General features: G+C 43.4%; 2 protein-coding genes across 5 annotated transcripts in view; one reads left to right on the top strand and one right to left on the bottom strand.

Annotated features, from left to right (window-relative positions):
- The window catches only part of LOC140732028 (uncharacterized), a 559,606-nt gene that overhangs the window by 409,496 nt on the left and 122,699 nt on the right, over positions 1 to 27,411 (bottom strand). The gene's annotated exons all lie outside the window — the stretch shown is intronic.
- LOC140732009 (uncharacterized) overlaps positions 1 to 27,411 on the top strand; it is a 334,699-nt gene that overhangs the window by 299,551 nt on the left and 7,737 nt on the right. For all 4 annotated transcript variants that reach the window (XM_073054105.1, XM_073054080.1, XM_073054099.1 and 1 more), the window contains 2 exons: positions 9,475 to 9,520; positions 9,632 to 9,830. In XM_073054105.1, coding sequence (XP_072910206.1) covers positions 9,475 to 9,520; positions 9,632 to 9,830 — 245 coding nt within the window. The remainder of the gene's footprint in view (positions 1 to 9,474; positions 9,521 to 9,631; positions 9,831 to 27,411) is intronic.

The following is a 27,411-nucleotide window of genomic DNA, read 5'->3' as shown; positions in this document are numbered from 1 at the left end:
CTGGTTCTGGTATTCCAAACCTGTGATATAAAGACAGGCAAAGCATCGTTGTTGTTCATTGACTCTGAACCTGCTCATTAAGCCTGAGTTATGGACCAAGATCACTCTGTCCCTCCCCAGCACATTTCTGTTACCCATCCAATGGAATTCCCATTTCTCCACAGTAATTATCACCTGCTGAGGAAAGGGTTATTAAAGAAATCTGCTGACTGGGGTGGGGAGGTAGAGGTAAGTATGATTTTAGTGGTAGAATCCCTTTGGAGATGGTGGGCATTGCAGGGGATAGTGTGTGGGATGTGAAAGCTGATGGTGTGTTAGGGAAGGACAAAGAGACTTTTATCACTGTTAAAGATGGTGGAAAGGTGGGTTGAGATCTGATGTTCTGGAAATGGCAGAGATGTGGCTGAGGGCAGCATCGATAGTAAAGGGAGAGAAACCCCATCCTTTGAAGAAGGAGGACATCTCTGATATCCTGGAAAACAAAGCCACATCCTGGGAACAGATGTGGTGGAGGCCAAGGAGCTGAGAAAATGGAACAGCATTTTTACATGAGGTGGATAGGGAGAGGGATAGTTGAGGTAACCATGGGAATCAGTAGGTTTATAAAAGATGTCGGTTGACAGTTTCTCTCCAGACATGGAGACGGTGAGATCGAGAAAAGGGAGGGAGGAGTCAGAATGGGCCGAGTGAAATTAATGACAGGGTGTAAATTAGAGGCAAAGTTGATGACATTGACAAGTTCAGCATGGGTGCAGGAAGCAGCAGCAATGCAGTCAACAATGTAGTGGAGAAAGAGTTGGGGAGTATTCCTGGGGAAGGCTTAGTGCATGGACTGTTCTACATAATCACTGAAGAGGCAGGCATGGCTAGCACCCCTATGAGACCCATGGCTATCCCTCTAGTCTGGAGAAAGTGAGAGGAGGTGAAGGAAAATTGTTGAGGGTGAGGACCAGTCCTGCCAGATGGAGGTTGGAGCAGGGTGGTGGTGAAGTGGAATCGATTGGTTGTTTTGTTAAGAAAGAATTGGAGAGTTCTAATGCCTTCTTGATAGGGGATAGAAGTGACCAATCATGGTGACGATGAAGATCCTCCTGTCTGTTAATACTGTTAAGGGTCCTGACATTAACTATGTACTGTCTCTTTATACTTGATCTCCCAAAGGGTATCAGCTCAGAACTGCCTGGATTAAACTCTACTTGCCATTTCTCCACCCATATCTGGAACTGACAATCTCTACACTATCAACACCAACAATCTTTGTATCTTCTGCGATCTTACTGATGCATAAAAGGCACAGGTCCCAGTATAGACCAGCACAACACCACTAGTCACAGACCTCAAGCCAGAGAAAGTCCCATTGACCATCACCCTCTCATTCATAGCCAAACCAATTCTGAATCCAAACAGCCAAGTCACTGTGGATCCTGTGCATTCTAATGGGGCAGTGGGGGCCCATTCAAGAGGGTCAGGTTGCATCTTTACTGCAGGCAAGCAATATCCTAGGCAGGATGTTCACCAGAACTATTCAGGAGGGTTTCAACGAGTTTGGTAGGGGGACGGGAACCAGTCCCTTGGATAAGAGAGTGGAGGGATTGAGAGGAAAGTAGATGTCATGACCAGTAACAGGCAAGGGCAAAATAATTGAAACAATGGAAGGCATGTGTTGAAGTGTGTTTATTTTAATACTGAGAGTATTATGGGTAAGAGTGATGAACTGAGAGCACAGACAGATAAATATACAGAACTGTGATGTTGTGGTCACCACAAAGATTTGATTGTGAGAGGGACTGGACTGGATGTTTAATATTACAGGATTCAGTGGGTTAGAACAGATAGTGTGTGAGGTAGAGTTGTTAGGGGGAGATGTAGTACTATTCAGGGTCATTCAGGTTGTATTGAGAGCATCCTGAATAGCTGCATCACTGCCTGGTTCAGAAAGTGCACCATCTTGGATCGTAGTACCCTGCAGCGGACAGTGAGGTCAGCTGAGAAGATCATCGGGGTCTCTCTTCCTGCTATTACAGACACTTACATCACGTGCTATATTTGCAAAGCAAACAGCAGTATGAAAGACCCCATGCACCCCCATACGAACTCTTCTCCCTCCTGCCATCTAGTAAATGGCCCCGAAACATTCGGACTCTCACGACCAGACTACGTAACAGTTTCTTCCCCCAAGCTATCAGACTCCTCAATATGCAGAGCCTAGACTGACACCAACTTACTGCCCTCTACTGTGCCCATTGTTTTTATTGTACTGCTATTATTTATTGTACTGCCTGCACTGTTTTGTGCACTTTATGCAGTCCTGTGTAGGTCTGTAGTCTAGTGTAGTTTTTGTGTTGTTTTATGTAGTTTCAGTGTAGTTCTTGTATTGTTTCATGTAGCACCATGGCCCTGGAAAATATCTCATTTTTACTGTGCACTGTACCAGCAGTTATGCTCAAAATGACAATAAAAAGTGACTTGACTTGAGCAGCACTCAGAGGCAACATGGGGGTGGGGGGGGGTCTCGACCACTGAGTCTCTATGGGTAGAAATCAAAAATAAGAAGGGTGGAATCTCTCTGATGGGATTGTAGTGCAGACAACACCCCCCCCCCCCTCACAATAGTCACTGGGACATTGAGGAATAGATCTGCAGGCTGATTAAGGAAAGGTGTAAAAATCAATAGGATTGTTGTCATGGGGATCATCAACTTCCTTAATATAAACTGGAACCTTCTTGGTGGAAGAGGTTTAGATGGGGCAGAATTGGCATCCAGAAGGGTTTCTTAAGTCAACATGTAGATCGTCCAACAAGAGAAGGGGCTGAACTGGACCTGGTGTTGGGCAACGAGCCTGACCAGGTGACCAACCAGTCAGCAGGTGAGCAGACAGGGAACAGTGACCAGATCTTTTTAGTTTGAAGATAGCTACAGATAAGGATACGTATGGACCTTGTGGGAGAGGGTTACATTGGAGCAGGGCAAATTACCAGAGCATGAGGCTGGAACTAGTGAGATTTAATTGGGAACAGCTGTTATTGGACAAGTCCACATCTGACACATGGAGGGTGTTTAAAGACCAACAGCACAGTACTGGACAGGTATGTTCCACTCTGAAGGAAGGACAAGGATGGCAAGGTAGGTGATCCTTGGATGTTGAGAGAAGGGATGAATTTAGTCAAGAAGGTTAGGGAAAGGTATATGAAGCCGAGGAAGCCAGAATCAAACAAAGAACTGAAGAGAGGGATTAGGAAAGCAGGAGGGGCCCTTGGCAAGTAGGATTAAAGAGAATCCCAAGACATTCTATACAAGAGAATAAATATGGAGAGGGTTGGACCCTTCAAGGAGAATGGGAGTGGACACTTGCCTGGATGTGAGTGAGGTCCTCCATGAGTAAACATAGAAACATAGAAAATAGGTGCAGGAGTAGGACATTTGGCCCTTCGAGCCTGCACCGTCATTCAGTATGATCATGGCTGATCATCCAACTCAGAACCCTGTACCTGCTTTCTCTCCATACCCCTGATCCCTTTAGCCACAAGGGTCATATCTAACTCCCTCTTAAATATAGCCAACGAACTGGCCTCAACTGTTTCCTGTGGCAGAGAATTCCACAGATTCACCACTCTCTGTGTGAAGAAGTTTTTCCTCATCTCGGTCCTAAAAGGCTTCCCCTTTATCCTTAAACTGTGACCCCTCGTTGTGGACCTCCCCAACATCAGAAACAATCTTCCTGCATCTAGCCTGTCCAATCCCTTTAGAATTTTATTTGTTTCAATAAGATCCCCCCCCCCCCCCCAATCTTCTAAATTCCAGTGAGTATAAGCCTAGTCGATCCAGTCTTTCTTCATATGCAAGTCCTGCCATCCCAGGAATCAATCTGGTGAACCTTCTTTGTACTCCCTCTATGACCAGAATGTCTTTCCTCAGATTAGGGGACCAAAACTGCACACAATATTCCAGCTGTGGTCTCACCAAGGCCTTGTACAACTGCAGTAGAACCTCCCTGCTCCTGTACTCAAATCCTCTTGCTATGAATGCCAACATACCATTTGCCTTTTTCACCACCTGCTGTACCTGCATGACCACTTTCAATGACTGGTGTACAATGACACCCAGGTCTCGTTGTACCTCCCCTTTTCCTAATCGACCACCATTCAGATAATAATCTGTTTTCCTGTTCTTGCAACTAAAGTGGATAACCTCACATTTAACCACATTAAATTGCATCTGCCATGAATTTGCCCACTCACCTAACCTATCCAAGTTACCCTGCATCCTCTTAGCATCCTCTTCACAGCTAACACCGCCACCCAGCTTTGTGTCATCCGCAAACTTGGAGATGCTGCATTTAATTCCCTCGTCTAAATCATTAATATATATTGTAAGCAACTGGGGTCCCAGCACTGAGCCTTGCGGTACCCCACTAGTCACTGCCTGCCATTCTGAAAATGTCCCGTTTACTCCCACTCTTTGCTTCCTGTCTGCCAACCAATTCTCTATCCACATCAATACCATACCCCCAATACTGTGTGCTTTAAGTTTGCACACTAATCTCCTGTGTGGGACCTTGTCAAAAACCTTTTGAAAATCCAAATATACCACATCCACTCTACTAGTTACATCCTCAAAAAATTCTATCAGATTCGTTAGACATGATTTTCCTTTCATAAATCCATGCTGACTTTGTCTGATGATTTCACCGCTTTCCAAATGTGCTGTTATCACATTTTTGACAACTGACTCTAGCATTTTCCCCACCACCGATGTCAGGCTAACCGGTCTATAATTCCCCGGTTTCTCTCTGCCTCCTTTTTTAAAAAGTGGGGTTACATTAGCCACCCTCCAATCCTCAGGAACTAATCCAGAATCTAAAGAGATTTGAAAAATTATCACTAATGCATCCACTATTTCTTGGGCTACTTCCTTAAGCACTCTGGGATGCAGACCATCTGGCCCTGGGGATTTATCTGCCTTTAATCCCTTCAATTTACCTAACACCACTTCCCTTCTAACATGTATTTCCCTCCATCTCACTAGACCCTCGATCCCCTACTATTTCCCAAAGATTATTTATATACTCCTTAGTGAAGACAGAACCGAAGTAGTTGTTCAACTGGTCTACCATGTCCTTGTTCCCCATGATCAATTCACCTGTTTTTGACTGTAAGTGACCTACATTTGTCTTAACCAATCTTTTTCTTTTCACATATCTATAAATGCTTTTACAGTCAGTTTTTATGTTCCCTGCCAGCTTTCTCTCATAATCTTTTTTCCCTTTCCTAATTAAGCCCTTTATCCTCCTTTGCTGGACTCTGAATTTCTCCCAGTCCTCAGGTGTGCTGCTTTTTCTGGCTAATTTGTATGTTTCTTCTTTGGACTTGATACTATCCCTAATTTCCCTTGTCAGCCACGGGTGCACTACCTTCCCTGGTTTATTCTTTTGCCAAACTGGGACGAACACTTGTTGTAGTTCATCCATGTGATCTTTAAATGTTTGCCATTGCATATCCACCATCAACCCTTTAAGTATCATTTGCCAGTCTATCTTGCTAATTCACATCTCATACCTTCAAAGTTACCCTTCTTTAAGTTCAGAACCTTGGTTTCTGAATTAACTATGTCACTCTCCATGTTAATGAAGAATTCCACCATATTATGGTCACTCTTACCCAAGGGGCCTTGCACAAGATTGCTAACTAACCCTTCCTCATTGCTCAATACCCAATCTAGAATCGCCTGCTCTCTGGTTGGATCCTCGACATGTTGGTTCAGAAAACCATCCTGCATACATTCCAAGAAATCCTCTTCCTTAGAACCCTTACCAATTTAGTTTACCCAATCTATATGTAGATTGAAGTCACCCATTATAACTGCTGTTCCTTTATTACACGCATTTCTAATTTCCTGTTTAACACCATCCCCAACCTCACTACTACTGTTAGGTGGCCTGTACACAACTCCCACCAGCATTTTCTCTCCCTTAGTGTTATGCACCTCTACCCATATCGATTCCACATCCTCCAGGCTAACGTCCTTCCTTTCTATTGCGTTAATCTCCTCTCTAACCAGCAGAGCTACCCCACCTCCTTTTCTTTCCTGTCTATCCCTCCTGAATATTGAATATCCCTAGATGTTGACCTCCCATCCTTGGTCACCCTGGAGCCATGTCTCTGTGATCCCAACTATATCATATTCATTCATAACTTTCTGCACATTCAATTCATCCACCTTGTTATGAATGCTCCTTGCATTGACACACAAAGCTTTCAAGCTTGTTTTTACAACACTCTTAGCCCTTATACAATTATGTTGAAAAGTGGCCCTTTTTGCTTTTTGCCCTGGATTTGCCTGCCTGCCACTTTTACTTTTCACTTTACTACTTTTTGCTTCTACCCTCATTTTACACCCCTCTGTCTCTCTGCACTTGTTCCCATCCCTCTAAGACATTAGTTTAAATCCTCCTGAATAGCAGTAGCAAACACTCCTCCTGGGACATTGGTTCCAGTCCAGCCCAGGTGCAGACCATCCTGTTTGTACCAGTCCCACCTCCCCCAGAAATGTTTTACCCTCGACAACTTTCCTCGTAACCTCTTCAAAAAATTCAATAAGATTTTTCAAACATGACCTTCCACGCACAAATCCATGTTGACTGTTCCTAATCAGACCCTGTCTATCGAGGTAATTATATATACCATCTCTAAGAATACTTTCCATTAACTTACCCACCACTGACATCAAACTTACAGGCCAATAATTGCTAGGTTTACTCTTAGAACCCTTTTTAAACAATGGAACATCATGAGCAATACGCCAATCCTCTGGCACCATCCCCGTTTCTAATGACATTTGAAATATTTGTCAGAGCCCCTGCTATTTCTACACTAACTTCCCTCAAGGTCCTAGGGAATATCTTGTCAGGACCCAGAGACTTATCCACTTTTATATTCCTTAAAAGCACCAGCACTTCCTCTTCTTTAATCATCATAATTTCCCTACTTGTTTCCCTTACCTTACACAATTCAATATCCTTCTCCTTAGTGAATACCGGAGAAAAGAAATTGTTCAAAATCTCCCCAATCTCTTTTGGCTCCACACGTAGCTGTTCGCTCTGATTCTTTAAGGGATCAATTTTATCCCTCACTATCATTTTGCTATTAATGTAACTGTAGGAACCCTTTGGAATTATTCTCACCTTACTTACCAAAGCAACCTCATATCTTGTTTAGCTTTTCTTATTTCTTTCTCAAGATTCTTTTTACATTCTTTATATTCCTCAAGCACCTGACTTCCCCCATGCTGCCTATATTTCTAGTAGATTTCTCTCTTTTTCCAAACCAAGTTTCCAATATCCTTTGAAAACCATGGCTCTCTCAAACTTTCAAACTTTCCTTTCAACCTAACAGGAACATAAAGATTCTGTACCCTCAAATTTTCACCTTTAAATGACCTCCATTTCTCTATTACATCCTTCCCATAAAACAAATTGTCCCAATCCACTCCTTCTAAATCCTTTCGCATCTCCTCAAAGTTAGCCTTTCTCCAATCAAAAATCTCAACCTTGGGTCCAGTCCTATCCTTCTCCATAATTATATTGAAACTAACGGCATTGTGATCACTGGACCGGAAGTGCTCCCCAACACTACCTCTGTCACCTGACCTATCTCATTCTCTAACAGGAGATCCAACACTGCCCCTTCTCTAGTTGGTACCTCTGTTGTATTGCTGCAAAAGACTATCCTGAACACATTTTACAAACTCCAAACCATCCAGCCCTTTTCCAGAATGGGCTTCCCAGTCTATGTGTGGAAAATTAAAATCTCCCACAATCACAACCTTGTGCTTACTATAAATATCTGCTATCTCCTTACAAACTTGTGCCTCCAATTCTCGCTCCACATTAGGCAGTCTATAATACACCCCTGTAAGTGTTACTACACCTTTTCCATTCCTCAATTCCACCCAAATAGCCTCCCTAGACGAGCCCTCTAATCTATCCTGCCAGATCACTGCTGTAATATTTTCTCTGGCAAGCAATGCAACACCTCCCCCTCTTGACCCTCCGATTCTATCACACCTGAAGCAGTAAAATCCAGGAATATTTAAGAAATCCAGGAAAATCATGTGGGAGGTTCATCAGGAAAGTTAATTTCCTTGGCATTCAACATGAGACAGTACATTGGATTAGACATGGGTTTTGTGGGAGAAGTTAGAGATTGGTAGTGGATGCCAGCCTCTCCGACTAAAGGCCTGTGACTAGCGGTGTGCTGCAGAGATTGGCACTGAGTCTGTTGTTCTTTGTCATCTATGTCAACGATATAGTTAATTCGATTGGCAAATTTGGGATGACACCAAGCTTGGGGGTGTAGTGGACAGTGACGTATACTATCAGAGGTTGCAGTGGGATCTGGATGATCTAGATAAATGGGATGAATACAGGTCCATAATTCATTGAAAGTGGTTTTACAGGTAGATAGCATTGTAAAGGAAGCTTTTCGCGCATTGGCCTTCATAGATCAAATTATTGAACACAGGAGTTGGGATGTCGTGTTGAAGTTGTATAAGATGCTGCTGAGGCCTGATTTGGAGTATTGTGTGCAGTTTTGGTCATCTACCTACAGCAAGGATGTAAATAATATTGAAAAAGTACAGATAAAATTTACAAGGATGTTGCTTGGACTATGAGTTATAAGGAGAGATTGAATAGGTTAGACTTTATTCCTAGGAATGTAGAAGACGGAAGGAAGATTTGATAGAGGTGTACAAAATTATGAGGGTCTGGATAGGGTAAATGCAAGCAGACATTTTGCACTGAGGTTATGTGAGACAACAACCAGAGGTCATGAGTTAAGGGTTAAAGGTGAAATGTTTAAGGGGAACATGGGGGGGAAGCTTCTTCACTCAGAGTGGTGAGACTGTGAAATGAGCTGCCAGCGCAAGTGGTGGATACATTTTCTGTGATTCTTTCATGAATACACACAACAGATTCCACCCCATCTCCCCATCTAAACCCTTAACAGCATGGCAGTCCCAGTCCATGTTAGGGAAGATAAAATCCCTGACTGTGACAATGGCATTATTCATACAACTCTCCATAATCTCCCTGCATATTTGTTTTTCTCATTCCAGTCACTGTTTAGAAGACCTATAGTGCAATCCCGACAATGTAAATCGTCCTCTTCTTATTTCTCAGACCCACCCAGAAATCTTCACAGGATGATCCTCCAGGAAATTCATCTCAGGCTGTTTTCTCAATATCCTCAAAGAAAAATAGAATTTCATCTTGGATATCCTCTAATATCTCTGGGAAATTTGCAGTGGGGTCATCTTAGACTGTTCCTGTGATATCCTCATTCACAAATGTAATTCCCTCCAGGGCTTTGAGACAAGAACACAACAGCCATGAGTTTATATCTTCAAGCTGTCATTGAGAATTTGATCTTGAAATGCAAAAAAGATTAATGAGTGTTTTTAACCTTCCATTTCAGATTTTTCAAAGGATGGCTGCTTTCACCAGATAATGATGGATGAGAGGTAGGCTCCCATAATGTGGTGTGTGATCTCAACTGGACAGAGAGAAATGTGATGATTTCTTAACCCTATTCACCGAGGCAGCTGATGCTCTCCCTCCCTGGTCTTTGGCAGGAACATGGAGACTCTGAGGAACTTCCTTGCAAACTACAAACCTCCCAAGAGTGGTATGGACAGTATAAACATCCTGTTGTTCAGCTTGCGGGGGTCTGAGGAACTATCTGTTATCATTGCTTTCTTCTCGGCTCTGTATGGACATTCATCAACCAGCACTGATGTCCTGATGGGAGACAGTACCGATTTTCCGGAACAGGTATCCACACTATTGTTCATTTAATATGAACTCACAAACTTTATATGCTGCTGGCCAGGCTGTGTTCATGTCTATTCCCTGTCTCCCTGATGTACCCGAATGGTACCATAACTCTCACTCCAATCTATTGTCGGGAAAACATCTCTGGACATCCTGAGGCTGGGAAAGTTGCCAGTTAAATGCAAGTCCCTGATATCAGTGAATAATTAGCTGGGACTCATGGGGTCTGACTGGGTGAGGACAGCAGGTTTCACTCACAAATGGACAGAACTGGACGGTTTGGGTATTTACACTGAACAACAGCCTCACACTCACTCTCACTGAGTCCAGATAGAACAAGGAACATGGAACAATACAGCACAGGAACAGACCCTTCAGCCCACATTGCTGTACTGAACCAATTAAATTAGTAATCAAATGGCCAACAACTATTCCCTGGAGTTCAGGAGAATGAGAGGGGCTCTCATAGCAACATTCTGAAAGTTAAATGGCCTGAAAAGACTAGAGATTGCAAAGTTATTCCCCATGGTAGAGGATTCTAGGACAAGAGGGCACAACTTCAGGATTGAAGGATGTCCTTTTAGAACTGAGATGCAGAGACATTTCTTTAGTCAGAGGGTGGTAAATCTGTGGAACTTTTTGCCATGAGCGGCTGTTCAGGCCAAGTCTTTGAGTGTGTAACTTTCTGGCTCGATTAACTCATGGTCGTGTAGGGAACACTGCCGTCTGCCCCTCGAAACGGTGAATCACGTTTGTGTGGATGCTGTGTAATGTATTCCAGTACAAACCCACAACATAGTATATCAGACAGTACACAATATGGAATATAATGATTACACTTCATAACTGTTACTTTGGCTAAACGGTTAACAGAGAAACAGAATATAAAAGGAAAAGGCGCTGCTTTTACTAAAATAGTTCATGCACAAATAAACCTTTGGAGTTCACGCAGCAGGTAGTCTTCCACTGAGCAATCTCTTCCGAACTCCTCGACCCTCGGACTGCAACCAACCACGGTGGTTTGCCAGAGCACTTCCCGCACGTCCTTCCACTTTGCTTCTCCTCCTGAATCTCCCGCGCACCAACCCCATTTCCCACACTTAAAGATAGAATAACAAGACTCCCATTGGTTAATTCCCCCATTATTAGTACCGGTAGTTATAACCCAAACATTTCAGCTACAGATAACATTACCTCATAGTTAACATTACAGAGAAGCCATTTCATCATTAGCAGTGAATATTACAGTTATTATTACTGAGAACCCTACATTCTCCCCTTGACGAATTTAGTCATGCCCTCATGACGTTCAGATAATTCGCCAACCCTTCCTGCAAAACACAGAGCCCAATCCAAGTACAGAAAGCAGTGGCATAACTTCCCAAAACAGTAGAGATCACACCCTGTTCCCTGGGTGCTACCTAGGGAGGGTTCCTACTTCTCTGAGACCTGCGTACCCCCTCTTCTAACTCTTCCACCTCAGCCACTATGGGGGACCCTTTGGAGCTATGGGGCGAACCCTCCCACGAGAGATCACTCAAACCCCTCTGCACCCAGGAATCCTCTGTCTCTTGTTCAGGCACCACTTCCTCTCTACTAGAGTCCTGCTGCACTCCCATAGCCCCCCTCGCCTCACCTGACACAGTGGGAGAAGGGCCTGGAGTCTCTTCCTCCATATCGAGGGAGTTAATGAACGGCAGCATGTACCACTCATCCGAGTTATCATCGTCCGAAACTGTATCCCTTTCAGGGTCCGGGCCGGTGCAGGCTCTTTCGCGGTGGGCTCTTCCCTCACCCCTCACTTCCACAAAGTCCTCGTACTTGGTGTAGACTCCAAGTCGGGTTGGATCTACCTGCACCTCTTGTCCCGATGGAGTATCTTGACAGGCCCATTCCCGTCCTCGGGCCTCACCCGGAAAACCAGTAGGTTTGGCAGCTGACTTTCCACATACATATGGTGTGGCCACCCAGCAGTCACCCAGCTTGTGCTTTCCAGGTAAACCCAAATTCCATATGAGGTCTCGGTCTCCTGGCAGGAGTTGGAAGAACTTCACTTTCTGGTCACACCTCCTCTTATTTCCTTGATTCTGCTTGGTGGTCGTCACCCCCATCAATTTATATGCCTTTTTCAACTCTCTCCTCATATCAGATACCTACTTCAGATCATACTTAGGCGGTACGTCACCTGCATCAGTCCCGAAACAGAGGTCAGAGGTCAATGGGCAATCTCGCCTCGTGCCCAAACATCAGATAATAGGGCGAATATCCAGCAGCTTCACTGTGTGTGCAGTTGGAAACATAGAAACCATATAAAACCTACAGCACAATACAGGCCCTTTGGCCCACAAGGTTGTGCCGAACATATCCCTGCATTAGAAATTACTAAGCTTACCTATAGCCCTCGATTTTACTAAGCTCCATGTGCCTATCTAAATATCTCTTAAAAGACCCTATCATATCCACCTCTACCATCATTGCCGGCAGCCCATTCCACGCACTCACCGCTCTCTGAGTAAAAAACTTAACCTCTGACATCTCCTCTGTACCTACTCCCCAGCACCTTAAACCTGTGTCCTCTTGTGGCAACAATTTCAGCCCTGCGAAGAAGCCTCTGACTATCCACACAATTAATGCCTCTCATCATTTTATACACCTCTATCAGGTCACCTCTTATCCTCCATCACTCCAAGGAGAAAAGGCCGAGTTCACTCAACCTGTTTTCATAAGGCATGCTCCCCAATCCAGGCAACATCCTTGTAAATCTCCTCTGCACCCTTTCTATGGCTTCCACATCCTTCCTGTAGTGAGGCGACCAGAACTGAGCACAGTACTCCAAGTGGGGTCTGACCAGGGTCCTATATAGCTGCAACATTACCTCTCTGCTCCTAAATTCAGTTCCACATTTGATGAAGGTCAATACATCGTATGCTTTCTTAACCACGGAGTTAACCTGCGCAACTGCTTTGAGCGTTCTATGGACTCGGACCCCAAGATCCCTCTGATCCTCCACACTGCCAAGAGTCTTACCGTTAATACTATATTCTGCCATCATATTTGACCTACCAAAATGAACCACTTCACACTTATCTGGGTTTAAATCCATCTGCCACTTCTCAGGCCAGTTTTGAACCCTCTGACAGCCCTCCACACTATCCACAACACCTCCAACCTTTGTGTCATCAGCAAACTTACTAACCCATCCCTCCACTTCCTCATCCAGGTCATTTATAAAAATCACGAAGAGTAAGGGTCCCAGAACAGATCCTTGAGGCACCCGACTGGTGACCGACCTCCATGCGGAATGTAACAGTAAACCAGATGCCCAATATGTTGACTCCATCTGCTCTTTTTGCTGATCTCCAGAGTCCCAAGCATGTTCAACAAAGTCTGATTAAACCTCTCAGGTTGGGGGTTGCCCTGCGGATGATAGGACGTGGTCCTCGATTTCTCAACTCCCAGCATGCCCAATAACTTATCGATGAGCCTACTCTCAAAATCCCATCCCTGGTTACTGTATATCCACCGGGGAAGGCCATAATCCACAAAATACTTCTCACACTTTTGCCACCATAGCCACCCTCTGGTCTTTGGTAGGGAAAACCTGAGCATATCTGGTGTGGTGGTCCGTGATGACTAAGACATTCGCTGTGTTGTTGGCATGGGGTTCTATGGACAGAAAATCCATACACACCAGATCCAGGGGCCCTGTACTCTGGAAGTATGACAGTGGAGCGGCCTGCACAGGCAGTGTCTTCCGGCGTATGCAGCGAATGCACAACTTGCGGTACTCTTCAACCTCCCACTTCATTCGGAGCCAGTAAAACCTGTCTTTGAGCGATCCATAGGTCTTCTCTACCCCCAAATGTCCAGAATCATCGTGCAGTGACTTCAACACAACCCTCCGATACTGCTCGGGCAGGACTAACTGCCAACACCGAGGTCGGTCCAGGGGTGACATTACCCGTTTTAAGCAACACACACAAAATGCTGGTGGAACACAGCAGGCCAGGCAGCATCTATAAGGAAAAGCACTTTTGACGTTTCAGACAGAGACCCTTCGTCAGGACTAACTTGTTATAGAATTTGTTTCCTCAATTTTAACCGAGGCCATTCCCTCAGTAATGGAGGCAGTGAAGTGTGTTTCACCTTCTGTGGCCACGCCATATCCCCCTTCTCTACCGCGCTCCAAACAGTGACAATAATCAGAAACCCCCAATGGATCCACTGCGCAATCCGACCTCTTCTTTTCCTCGGCCTTCACGGTGATAGCAAGCTGACAAATGGCCTTCACCCCAGAGGCAGGAACGTTCTTCCACTCTTCATCCATCTCCTGTTGGAACCGTAGAACATTACAGCACAGAAACAGGCCTTTTGGCCCTTCTTGGCTGTGCCAAACCATTTTTCTGTCTAGTCCCACTGACCTGCACCTGGACTGTATCCCTCAATATGCCTCTCATCCATGTATCTGTCCAAGTTTTTCATAAATGTTAAAAGTGAGCCCGCATTCACCACTTCATCTGGCAGCTCATTCCACACTCACACTACTCTCTGTGTGAAGAAGCCCACCCTAATGTTCCCTTTAAACTTTTCCCCTTCACCCTTAATCCATGTTCTCTGGTCTTTTTCTCCCCTAGCCTCAGTGGAAAAAGCCCGCTTGCATTCACTCTGTCTATATCCATCATAATTTTATATACCTCTATCAAATCTCCCCTCATTCTCCTACGCTCCAGGGAATAAAGTCCTAACCTATTCAACCTTTTTCTGTAGCCCAGTTTATTAAGTCCCAGTAACATCCTTGTAAACATTCTCTGCACTCTTTCAACCTTATTAATATCCTTCCTGTAATTCGGTGACCAAAACTGCACACAATACTCCAAATTCAGTCTCACCAATGCCTTATACAACCTCACCATAACATTCCAACTCTTATACTCAATACTTTGATTTACAAAGGCCAATGTACCAAAAGCTCTCTTTACTACCCTATCTACCTGTGACGCCACTTTTAGGGAATTTTGTATCTGTATTCCTAGATCCCTCTGTTCTACTCTACTCCTCAGGGCCCTACCATTTACCTTGTATGTTCTACCTTGGTTTTTCCTTCCAAAGTGCAATACCTCACACTTGTCTGCATTAAACTCCATCTGCCATTTTTCAGCCCATTTTTCCAACTGGTCCAGATCCCTCTACAAGCTTTGAAAACCTTCCTCACTGTCCACTACACCTCCAATCTTTGTATCATCAGCAAATTTGTTGATGCAATTTACCATATTATCATCCAGATCATTGATATAGATGACAAATAACAATGAACCTAGCACTGATCCCTGTGGCACACCACTAGTCACAGGCCTCCACTCAGAGAAGCAATCCTCCTACCACTCTCTGACTTCTCCCATTGAGCCAATGTCTAATCCAAATTATTACCTCACCATGTATACCTAGCGACTGAATCTTCCTAACTAACCTCCCATGCGGGACCTTGTCAAAGGCCTTAGTGAAGTCCATGTGGACAACATCTACTGCCTTCCCTTCATCCACTTTCCTTGTAACCTCCTCGAAAAACTCTAATAGATTTGTTAAACATGACCTACCATGCACAAAGCCATGTTGACTTTCCCTAATAAGTCCCTGTCTATCTAAATACTTGTAGATCCTATCTCTTAGTACTCCTTTCAATAACTTACCTACTACCGAAGTCAAACTTACCTGCCTATAATTTCCCAGATTACTTTTAGAGCTTTTTTTAAAAATCTTTTTTTACTTAATTATTATTGAAGATTGACAAAAAAGATACATTAAGTCAATATGTCATTATGTGCAATAAGAAATTAAATTAGCAAATAACTGATTAACAAAGCTAAGCAGTATATAAATAATAATATAAAAGTAAACTGTTAAGAAATCTTTTTTAAAAAAAGGAAAAAAATAACCCCTACTAACTTAAAAAAACCCTACTAACTAAAAAACGCAAAAAAAAAACATTGGGAGCACAACCGCGGAGCTATACATCATGCAAACTTCCATTAAAAAAAAACATCAATCCACCAACTCAAATCCATTTAAAGGAAAATGGGAAGGAAACCATATTAATTAACTCAAATCAGATGATAGTAGCGGGCGAATGAACCCCACCTTTTCTCAAAATCAAATTGAGGATCAAAAGTTTGACTTCAGATTTTCTCCAAACTAAGACATACGTCAGCTGAGAAAACCATTGTATCAAAGTAGGAACAGAAGCATCTTTCCATTTCAACAAAATAGCCCTTCAGGCCAATAATGTAACACATGCAATTACATGTTGGTCCAATGGAGAAATACCATGAATATATTGAGGGATTATACCAACTAAAACTGTCAATTTATTAGGTTGTAAATTAATTTTTAAAGCTTTAGAAATTGTAGAGAAAATAGACTTCCAAAAATGTTTCAATACAGAACACGACCAAAACATGTGTCAATGTGGCTGTCTCAGTTTTACATCTGTCACACTGACTATCAACATTAGGAAACATTTTAGACAGTCTCTCCTTTGTCAAATAGCAACGATGTACAATTTTAAATTGAATGAGTGATTGGCACAAATCAAAGAAGAATTGACCAACTTCAAAATCCTTAACCAATTTTCTGTTATCAAGGTCATGTTAAGCTCTCTCTCCCAATCTTGCTTAATCTTAAGTGAAGGATAATTGTGCGGTTGTAACAATAAATTATAAATTTTCCCAATAAAACCCTTCACTAAAGGATTCATTTTTGAAATAATATCTAACAGGTCAGAATCTTGTATATATGGAAAATTACTTAAGTATTTTTGTAAGAAGTGTCTGACCTGAAGATATTGCAGGAAATGTGAATATGAGAGAGAGTATTTAGTTACTAATTTCTCAAAAGACATCAATTGGCCAACTTGGAACAAATCCATGAAGGAATAAACCCCTTTATTCCTCCAAAGAAGAAAAGTAGGATCACCTAATGGAGGTTTAAATAAAGAATTTTGATAAATTAAACTAAAAAGTTTAAATTTTTTAAGATAAAAAAAATTTTGAAACTGGAGCCAAATTTGTAATGACTGGTTAATCACAGGATATAAATTTAAATGAGTAATTTTGGCCAGTTGTACAGGCAGAGAAGCTCCTAATAATGAGGTTAAGTGAAACTGTTTCACAGCATTCAATTCCAAATCGGCCCAAGGTGGTCGTTCATCTCTATAAGCCCAACATAACCAAAAACACATATAACGTATTTTAACAGCCCAATAGTACATTCTTAAATTAGGCAAAGCAAGACCTCCAACTTTTAAAAAATTTTTGTAAATGATATTTAGCAATTCCTGGTCTTTTATTATTCCAAACAAATAATGAAATAATGGAGTCGAAGAACTTCTTAGTTTAAAAAAAAGGGATATTTTGAAATACATATAAAAATTTTGGTAAGATCATCATTTTAACTGCATGAATTTGGCCGACTAACAAAAGTGTAAGTGAATTCCATCTACAAAATAATTGCTTCATAAAATCCACTAAAGGAACCAAATTAGCTTTATAAAGATCTTTATGATTTTTAGTGATAATAATACCTGAATATTTAAATGAGTCCGTAACTCTAAAAGGAAAATCATCATATATAGAAGCAGAGTCATTCAGGGGAAATAATTCACTTTTATGAAGTTTTAGTTTATAACCCGAAAACTTTCCAAAATCATTTAATACTTTCAATAAACTAGGAATCTTCAGGATTCGAAATATAAACTAAAAGATTGTTAGCATAAAGAGAGATCTTATGAACAGTCCCATTTATAAAAATCCCATGAATATCTTTAGCTTCACGAAGTGCAATAGCCAAGGGTTTCAGCACCAAATTAAATAACAAAGGACTTAACGGACATCCTTGTCTCGTACCCCGTGAAAGCTGAAAAAAGGAGATCTGCAATTGTTAGTAATAACAGTAGCAATAGGGCTTTTATATATCATTCTAATCCACTTATTAAAATTAAAACCAAAGCTGAATTTCTCTAAAACAATAAGTATTTCCATTCAACTCTGTCAAATGCTTTTTCAGCATCAAGAGAGATGACACATTGGGGAGCATTAGAAAAGGATGAATATATAACATTTAACAGACTTGGAACATTAGAAAAGGAATAATGACCCTTTAAAAAACTTGTTTGATTTTGAGAAATAATTTTAGATAAAATGTTCTCCAGCAGATTAGCTATTATTTTGGGGAGAATTTTAGCATCCACATTTAATAATGAGGAAAGACATTCTTGCCACAGAGAGAGTACAGAGAAGGTTCACCAGATTGATTCCTGGGATGGCAGGACTTTCATATGAAGAAAGACTGGATCGACTAGGCTTATACTCACTGGAATTTAGAAGATTGAGGGGGGATCTTATTGAAACGTATAAAATTCTAAAGGGATTGGACAGGCAAGATGCAGGAAGATTGTTTCCGATGTTGGGGAGGTCCAGAACATGGGGGTCACAGTTTAAGGATAAAGGAGAAGCCTTTTAGGATGGAGATGAGGCAAAACTTCTTCACACAGAGAGTGGTGAATCTGTGGAATTCTCTGCCACAGGAAACAGTTGAGGCTGGTTCATTGGCTGTACTTAAGAGGACGTTAGACATGGCCATTGTGGCTAAAGGGATCAGGGGGTATGGAGAGAAAGCAGGTACAGGGTTCTGAGTTGGATGATCAGCCATGATCATACTGAATGGCGGTGCAGGCTCAAAGGGCTGAATGGCCTACTCCTGCACCTATCTTCTATGTTTCTATGTTTCTATAATGAAATAGGTCTATATGAAGCAGTCAGTAGAATCTTTATCTTTGTTAAGAATTAAAGAAATAGAAGCTTCATAAAATGGGGGAGGTAACTCTCCTATCAAAAAAAGAATCTTTAAGCGTTTCCAACATATATGAAGAGAGCAATTCTTTAATTTTTTAATAAAATCGTACAGAATAACCATCCAGTCCAGGAGCTTTACCAGATTGTATTGAAAAAATAGCTTTCTGAATTTCGCTTTCAGTAATAGGGGCATCAAGAGTTTGTTGATCTTCAACAGAAAATTTGAGGAAAATTGATCTTTTGTAAAAAGGCATTCATTTTAGAAGAATCAACTGGAAACTGAGATTTATAAAGTTCAATATAAAAGTCTTGAAAAATGTTATTAATATCTTCATAATTGCATGCTAAACTACCATCTCCATTACAATTCTTTTAAATTCATATTTTAGCTCTAGCTGCTTATAATTGAGATGCTAATAGCTTATAATTTTTATCCACAAATACATAAATTTGACTTTTCAATTTAAGCAAATTTCTTTCAATAGGATAATTTAATAATAAATTATATTATGATTGGAGTTCAACTCTTTGTTTAAGTAAATCAATGATAGGAGAGATTGCATAAATATGATCCAAGTCTTTAATTTGTTTGGAAATCTCTGTTTTTATCTGTTTCTTAAGCTTAGCTGAATAGGAGATTATCTGACTGCGCAAATATGCTTTAAATGTATCCCATATAATCAATTTTGATACATCTCCCATATTGTTAAAAAAAAAATCTTTTATCTGAGTCTGAATAAATTTGACAAAATCCAGACTTTGTAATAAATTTTCTGGAAAACACCAAGGCAAATGTGTAATAGTGACATCATTCAATTCAAAAGCTAAACTTAAAGGCGCATGATCCAAAAGAACTATAACATCATATTCACATTTCTGGACTTTGGACAAAAATCGGGGATGAACCATAAAGTAATCGATACTCGAATTTTTTTTTGTGAGCGTGTGAAAAAAAGAATAATCTCTATCATTAGGATGTAAATGTCTCCAAATTTCAACCAGGCCAAAATCAATTAGAAAAGAGCTAATAAGTGATGCAGAACAACTCGGAAGCCGCTGATTGGTTGAACTCTTATCAATCAAAGGGTTTAAACAATGGTTAAAATCACCACCCATTAACAATATATATTCACTTAAGTCCGGCAATAATGCAAATACATTTTTTTTAAAAATCAGGATCACCTACATTAGGTCCGTTTAAGTTAACCAGAACAATTTTTCTATTACAAATTGTTCCTTTAACAATTAAAAATCTACCAGTAATATCTGACACAATATCTTAGATAAATGAAATATTAGATTTAATAAAACTAGATACTCCCTTTGTTTTATTTTGACAAGTAGCATGTAGAGCCTTTTTTAAACAACGGAACAACATGAGCTATCCTCCAATCCTCCAGCACTTCACCCGTAGATACCGACATTTTAAATATATCTGCCAGGGCCCCTGCAATTTCAACACTAGTCTCCTTCAAGGTCCGAGGGAATACCTTGTCAGGTCCTGGGGATTTATCTACTCTGATTTGCCTCAAGATAGCAAGTACCTCCTCCTCTTCAATCTGTATAGGATCCATGACCTCACTTCCTGTTTGCCTTATTTCCATTCCCCCATTTCTTTTGGTTCTATACATAGCTGACTACTCTGATCTTCAAGAGGACCAATTTTATCCCTTACTATCCTTTTGCTCTTAATATACCTGTAGAAACTCTTTGGGTTATCCTTAACCTTGACTGCCAAAGCTTCCTCATGTCTTCTTTTAGCCCTCCTGATTTCTTTCTTAAGTATATTTTTTATTTTTTTGCACTTTTTATACTCCAAGTACCTTATTTGCTCCCTTTTCCCTAAACATGTCATACATCTCTCTCTTCTTCTTTATCAGAGTTCCAATATCCCTAGAGAACCAAAGTTCTTTATCCTTATTCACTTTGCCATTAATCCTGATAGGAACATACAAACTCTGCACTCTCAAAATTTCTCCTTTGAAGGCCTCCCACTTACCAATCACATCCTTGCCAGAGAACAACCTGTCCCAATCCATGCTTTTTAGATCCTTCCTCATTTCTTTAAATTTGGCCTTTTTCCAGTTTAGAACCTCAACCCGAGGACCAGATCTATCTTTATCCATGATCAAGTTGAAACTAATGGAGTTACGATCACTGGAACAAAAGTGTTCCCCTACACACACTTCCATCACCTGTCCTAACTCGTTTCCTAATAGGAGTCTAATATTGCATCCTCTCTAGTCGATACCTCTGCATATTCATTTAGAAAACTTTCCTGAACACATTTTACAAATTCTAACCCATCTTGACCTTTAACAGTATGGGAGTCCCAGTCAATACATGGAAAATTAAAATCCCCTACTATCACAACTTAATGTTTCCTGCAGTTGTCTGCTATCTCTCTGCAGATTTGCTCCTCCAATTTTCACTGACTGTTGGGTGGTCTATAATAGAACCCCATTAATGTGGTCATACCTTTCTCAGCTCCACCCATATGGCCTCGGTAGACAAGCTTTCTAATCTGTCCTACTGAAGCACTGATGTAACATTTTCCGTGACTAGCAATGCCACCCCACCCCACCCTTCATCCCTCTGCCTCTATCATGTCTGAAACATCGGAACCCTGGAACATTGAGCTGCCAGTCCTGCCCCTCCTGTAGCCAAGTTTCACTAATGGCTACAATGTCATAATTCCACATGTGAATCCAAACCCTCAGCTCATCTGCCTTCCCCACAATACCCCTCGCATTGAAATAGACACACCTCAGAAGATTATTACCATACACAACCCTTCTATTTGTATTTTTGCATGAAACTTTAACATTATTTATCTCCCTCGCGCTCCACTAACTACTCTGGTACTCTGGTTTCCATCCCCCTGCAAATCTAGTTTAACCCCCACCCCCCAATAGCACTAACAAACCTTCCTGCAAGGATACTGGTTCCCCTGTAGTTTTTGTGTAACCCGTCTCTCTTGTACAGGTCCCACCTGCCCCAGAAGAGGTCCCAATGATCTAGAAATCTGAAACCCTGCCCCCTACACCAGTTCCTCAGCCACATGTTCATCCTCCAGAGCACCCTATTCTTACCCTCACTGGCACGTGGCACAGGTAGCAGTCCTGAGATTACCACCCTCAAGCTCCTACTTTTTAACTTCCTACCACGCTCTCTATACTCACTCTTCAGGACCTCCTCACTCTTTCTTCCTACGTCATTGGTATCGATGTGTACCATGACATCCGACTGCTCACCCTCCCATGTCAGAAAGCTGTGCACGTGATCAGAGTCATCCCTGACCCTGGCACCCAGGAGGCAACAAACCATCCAGGAGTCTCTGTCACGACCACAGAACCTCCTGTTTGTACCTCTAACTATAGAGTCCCCTTTCACTACCATTGTCCTCTTCTTCCCCCCTCCCTTCTGCACCGCAGAACCAGACTCAGTGCCAGAGACCCGGCTTCTGCAGCTTGTCCCAGGTAAGTCATCCCCCCCCCCCCCCCCAACAGTATCCAAATCGGTATACTTGTTGAGGGGAATGGCCACAGGAGAGCCCTGCTCTGCCTGCCCTTTCCCCTTCCCTCACCTCATTCATCCGCATTGACTTTCCAGCTCCCCGGCCAGTACTTCAGGTTGAAATCATAGGCAGACAAAGCTGCCAACCACCGATGGCCTGTAGCATCCAGTTTCGCCGAAGTCAGGATATAAATAAGTGGATTGTTGTCCGTCTTCACCTCAAACTTGGCCCCGTAGAAATTGTCACTCAGCTTATCCACCACCGCCTATTTCAATGCTAGGACCTTCAACTTATGGGTGGGATTGTTTCTCTCGGAGGGTGACAAACTCCGGCTGACAAAGGCTAGAGATCTCAACACAGTGCCCTGATGTTGATACAAGACGGCCCCTAATCCCTCTCGGCTGCCGTCAGTGTGTAGTACATAGGACAATCGCAAAAGCCAGCACTGGTGCCCGGGACAGCAACGCTTTCAGTGATTTAAAAGCCTCCTCACATTTTACATCCCACCTCTGTCTGAAGGACTCTGGTGGATTGAGATTGTCTCCAACCTCCCGTCCCCTTTTCCCTTTCTTCCCCAAGGGAGGGTAACCAGACAGAAGCTGGTTCAAGGGGTGACTCACTTTGGCGTAGCCCTTCAAGAATCTCCGATAATAACCACAGAACCCCATGAATGAATGCAGAGCGCTCACAGTACGGGGCCTCAGCCACGTGGTCACCGCTTCTATCTTAGTGGGGTCTGTAGCTACTCCATCCTGCGAGATTAAGTGCCCAACATGGCTAACAGACATCTTGTAGAACTGGCACTTGTTCAGGGAGAGTTTTAACCCTTCCTCCTTCAGCCGGCTTAGCACCTTCAGTAGCCTCGCTTCGTGTTCTTCCAAGATGTCCCCAAATCTAATAAATCATCCAAATGCACCAACACTTCAAGCAAATTCATATCACCCACCGTCTTCTCCATGACCCCGGAATGTAGCAAGGGCCCTGCTATACCCTAGGGCATTCTTTTGAACTGGAAAAATCCAAGAGGGCATATAAATGTTGTCTTCTCTTTGTCGGCGTCACTCATCGGGATCTGGTAATATCCACTCCACAACTCCAGCACACTGAACCACTTCGCCCAACTCAGACAGGCCAGTGCGTCTTCTACCCTTGGGACTGTACGCTGGTCAGGGATATTGCGCTGGTTCAAAGTCCTATAGACCCCACACCTTTCCGTTCTTCTTCTGGGCCACTACTATTGGGGACGCATAAGGGTTTTGGGATTCAGAGATGATCTCAGCTTCCTTCAACTTGTGCAGGTGCTGCCGCACATCTTCCACATCTGCAGGGGCCATTCGCCACGACCTCTCTGTAAACGGGGTGTCCTCAGTCCCTCAGATGTTATGGCGAGTTCTCTTCGAACAACTCACATCAAACTTGCCAAGGGAAAAAACATCTTCCAGCTTCAACATCTTCTCCACCATCCTGCATTTCCACTCCAGCAGCACAGGAGAGTCCCCAAAGTTAGAGGCCTGATCAGTCAACATTCCTCTATTTTCCAATCCTTCCCCCCCCAGTGGCCTCAGAGGGGCGTTAGACATTACAGTCACCAGGAACAAAAACACCAGCGGCATCCCTCTCTTAAAGGTGATTCCTCTCTTTGTAGTGTTCATGACAATCACAGCCATCCTTCTCACCTGTACCACAGAGGGCCTCTGCACTTCGGGCCTCACCAGCACACCAGCCAGAAATCCCAACTCTGGAGGTCTTCCAGAGCGTCTAAATGGGCCTCGCCATCAGGCACTCCAGGAAATCTGAGGGTTCCCATCACTCTTGCTACTTCCCCGGGCCTTATTATCTTAGGCTTCGACTGGGTGCCCCACACAGTCCCTCGTTTAAATTCAGTATCCGGCCCAGTGCGGCTCTGCACTTCCTCAAAAGCAGCTCCAGACACTGGGTGCACAGCCGGGTCTCCAAACAGTTCTCACCCGCCCTCTCCTGGCAGGCCCCCATGAGCCTCAGCACCACAGGGGTGTTGGTCTCCACCAGAAATGAAGAACCTCCCCCTTCCCCTTCTTAACCAGGTCCGGACAAACCCGCACTAACGTCTCCAGAGCTTCAGACACTCCCACATCGGCTTCTGAAAACTCCTGTTTCACTGACAAATACCCGCCATATGTATAATCCCCAGCACTAACACCCCAAATCTGCAGTGCACTGAATGGGGTCAAGGGTAAGTGCTTCAAATACTGGTTGTAAAATGAACAGTATAGTAAGGTGACCTGCGACCCGATGTTTATAGCGACACGCTGGGGTGGGGTTCCACTCATCCTTCTGGAATCGAGTCTTTTGCTTTCAGGAGTTCCTTGGTACATTGCTGGGAACATGCTCCCCTAGAGACACCAGGCCGTTCCCTCACTGGGTCTCCTGTAAGTTTCCCAACACCTCCCCCTGCCTGGATGCCTGGGGACTCACCCTCCAAGGGGCTTCTGGCTGCTCACATTCCCCCCAGAAGTGGCCCACTTCCCCACAGTTATAGCACACGCTACCGGCCACCCCTCTTCTCGCAGACTGCCTGCCACTCGCAGCCCTCTGCGCTTTCCGTCCCGTGGGGGATGGGGGAGACCTTCCTACCAACCCCTCAGCCCTCAGCTCGGCCACCAACTCCGTTATCAATTTCCGGGTGGAGCTGGTTCCACTCACTTCACTACACTGGAGGATTTCACCCTACTGACAGAGTCCTCCCACGGCCTCAACACGCGCTCATCCCCCCTCACATCTCTGATCAGCTGAACGAACATCAGAGGAGGGCGTGTTTTATAAGACTGCCGGAGACTCCAGGCAATCTTGTCCTCAGCCTGGGCACCCCGAAATATCCGATACAGTCTTAACTGATCCACCTGTTGAACCCGAATGACCCCTGGCACCGCAATCCATTAAGCTGTCTATCTCGTTGAAAAAGGTATGCAGAGAGCTTCTCACCCTGCTCCTGATGCATGTTTTGAAACTCCCCGAGGAGTTCCCGGTCAACCCAAAAGCACTTTCCAAGGCCTCCAGATAGTCCTTCAGAGAAGCCAAAGGCTGGTTATCCTTCACACCGCGCGCTACCCCAGCCGCCACTCCCCGCAAACTGTCAATCAATGGCTGTCCTTCTCCTCATCTGAGCACTGCCACTCACTTAACAGCTGTGACGTTTGCTCTACCCATGTCTCATAATCCTCTTCACCTTCAGGGGGGTGGGTGTTATCCCTGAGAAAATTCTTATCCTCTGGCGGGGCCCCTCTGACTTCCTCGCCAGGGGGGTAATGGCAGGTGCCAACTCGGAACTCTCGCCTTTCGCTAAGGGGCGGGAACTAACCAAATTCTCCAAATCTGACCACTCCTTCCCTTCATCTTTCAGTAGTGAAAGAATTCGTTCCCTAAGATCTCCTCCCCCCCTCTGCTGGTGACTCAGCTCGCTGAGCTCCAGCCCCTCCTTCCCCGACAGTTTTACAGATGCCATGGTCCCGCCTACCCGAGGATGCCAATCCTCTCCGGCAACTCTGCCCCTCGTAATCTTCACTTGCCTGCCCCAACACTAGGCCTGTGCCCGTCTCAAAATCAAAGTTTTGCGACACAATTTCCACTTTGCCAACAGCTTTAACCGTACTCAAACCTCAGAGTATCAGTCAGACTATCACTTGAGGGGTCTGCACCCCCCCTCAACGCATTGTTCACTGGCACCCCCACAGCCACACACCATCGCTGAAAGACGGCTGTCGTCATCACAACTGTACTTTAAACAGCATCTACAGAATTCAATCCCGGATGAGGGCCCCACAAATATAACACTCAGGCTTGATTAACTCATGTGTGTCTAGGGAAAGCTGACATCTGCTGCTGGAAACGGTGAATCACGTTTGTGTGGATGCAGTGTAATGTACTCCGGTACAAACCCCAACATAAAATATCAGACAGTACACAATATGCGATTAAATGGTTACACTTTATAACTGTTGCTTTGGCTAAACAGAGAAACAGAACATAAAAGGGAAAGGAAAAGGCACCACTTTTAATAAAATAGGTTCTGCACAAATAAATCATTGGAGTTATGCAGCCGATAGTCCTCCACCGAACAATCTCCTCCGAACTCCTCGACCCTCGGACTGGGACAAACCACGGTGGTCTACCAGAGCACTTCCTGCACATCCTTCCTCTTCGTTTCTCCTCCCGAATCTCCCGCGCACCAACCCCGATTCCCAGACATGCAGATAGAATAACACTCCCATTGGTTAATTCCCCCATTATTAATAGTTATAACCCAAAATTTTCAGCTACAGATAACATTACCTCATAGTTAATATTACAGAGAAGCCATTTCATTATTAGCAGAGAATATTACAGTTAATATTACTGAGAACCCTACAGGTGTACTTAAGGCAGAGATAGATAGGTTCTTGATCAGCCAGGGCATCAAACGGTATGCGGTGAAAGCAGGGGAATGGGGATGACTGGAAGAATTGGATCAGCCCATGATTGAATGGTGAAGCAGACTCAATGGGCCAAATAGCCTACTTTTGCTCCTATATCTTATGGTCTTCTGGTTTAAATAATCTCCTCTGCCTACACAATGTCCATATCCTTCCATTTCCCTCACGTTCATGTGCATATCTAAATTTCCCTAATGTCTACCACCACCCCAGGCAGTGCAGGCCTCGTTATAGCACATGCCTTCTAATCCAGGCAGCATCCTGGTAAACATTGTCTGCACCCTCTCCAAAGCCTTGACATGCTTCCTATAGCGTAGTGACCAGAACTGTATGTAATACTCAACTTGTGGACAAATCTGAGTTTTATAAAGTTGCAACATATCCTCAGTCCTAAACTTTAACTGCTTATTCATTTCCAAAGCTGCTGTCTGACCTGCTGAGCTCCTCCAGCATTTTGCATGTGTTGTTTGGATTTCCAGTATCTGCTGACTTTCTCATGTTGTTACATAACTTCCTGACATTTGAACTCAATGTGTTCCTGTGTAGCCACCTTCAGGGAGCTATGAACTTGGATACCAAGATTTCTCTGCACACCAGCACTGATAAGGGTCTTTACTTAAACAGGGTACTGACTCTGTACATTTGACCTACCAACATGCATTTTGTTAGATTAAACTCCATCTGCCATTTCTCTGCCCATTTCTGTAACTGATCTCTATCCTGCTGTATTCTTTGCCAGTCATCCACGATATCCACAACACCACCAATCT

Source organism: Hemitrygon akajei, chromosome 1 (genome assembly GCF_048418815.1).
Source record: "Hemitrygon akajei chromosome 1, sHemAka1.3, whole genome shotgun sequence".
In the NCBI taxonomy this organism is placed as follows: Eukaryota; Metazoa; Chordata; class Chondrichthyes; order Myliobatiformes; family Dasyatidae; genus Hemitrygon; species Hemitrygon akajei.
This window is presented reverse-complemented; position numbering and strand designations above follow the sequence as displayed.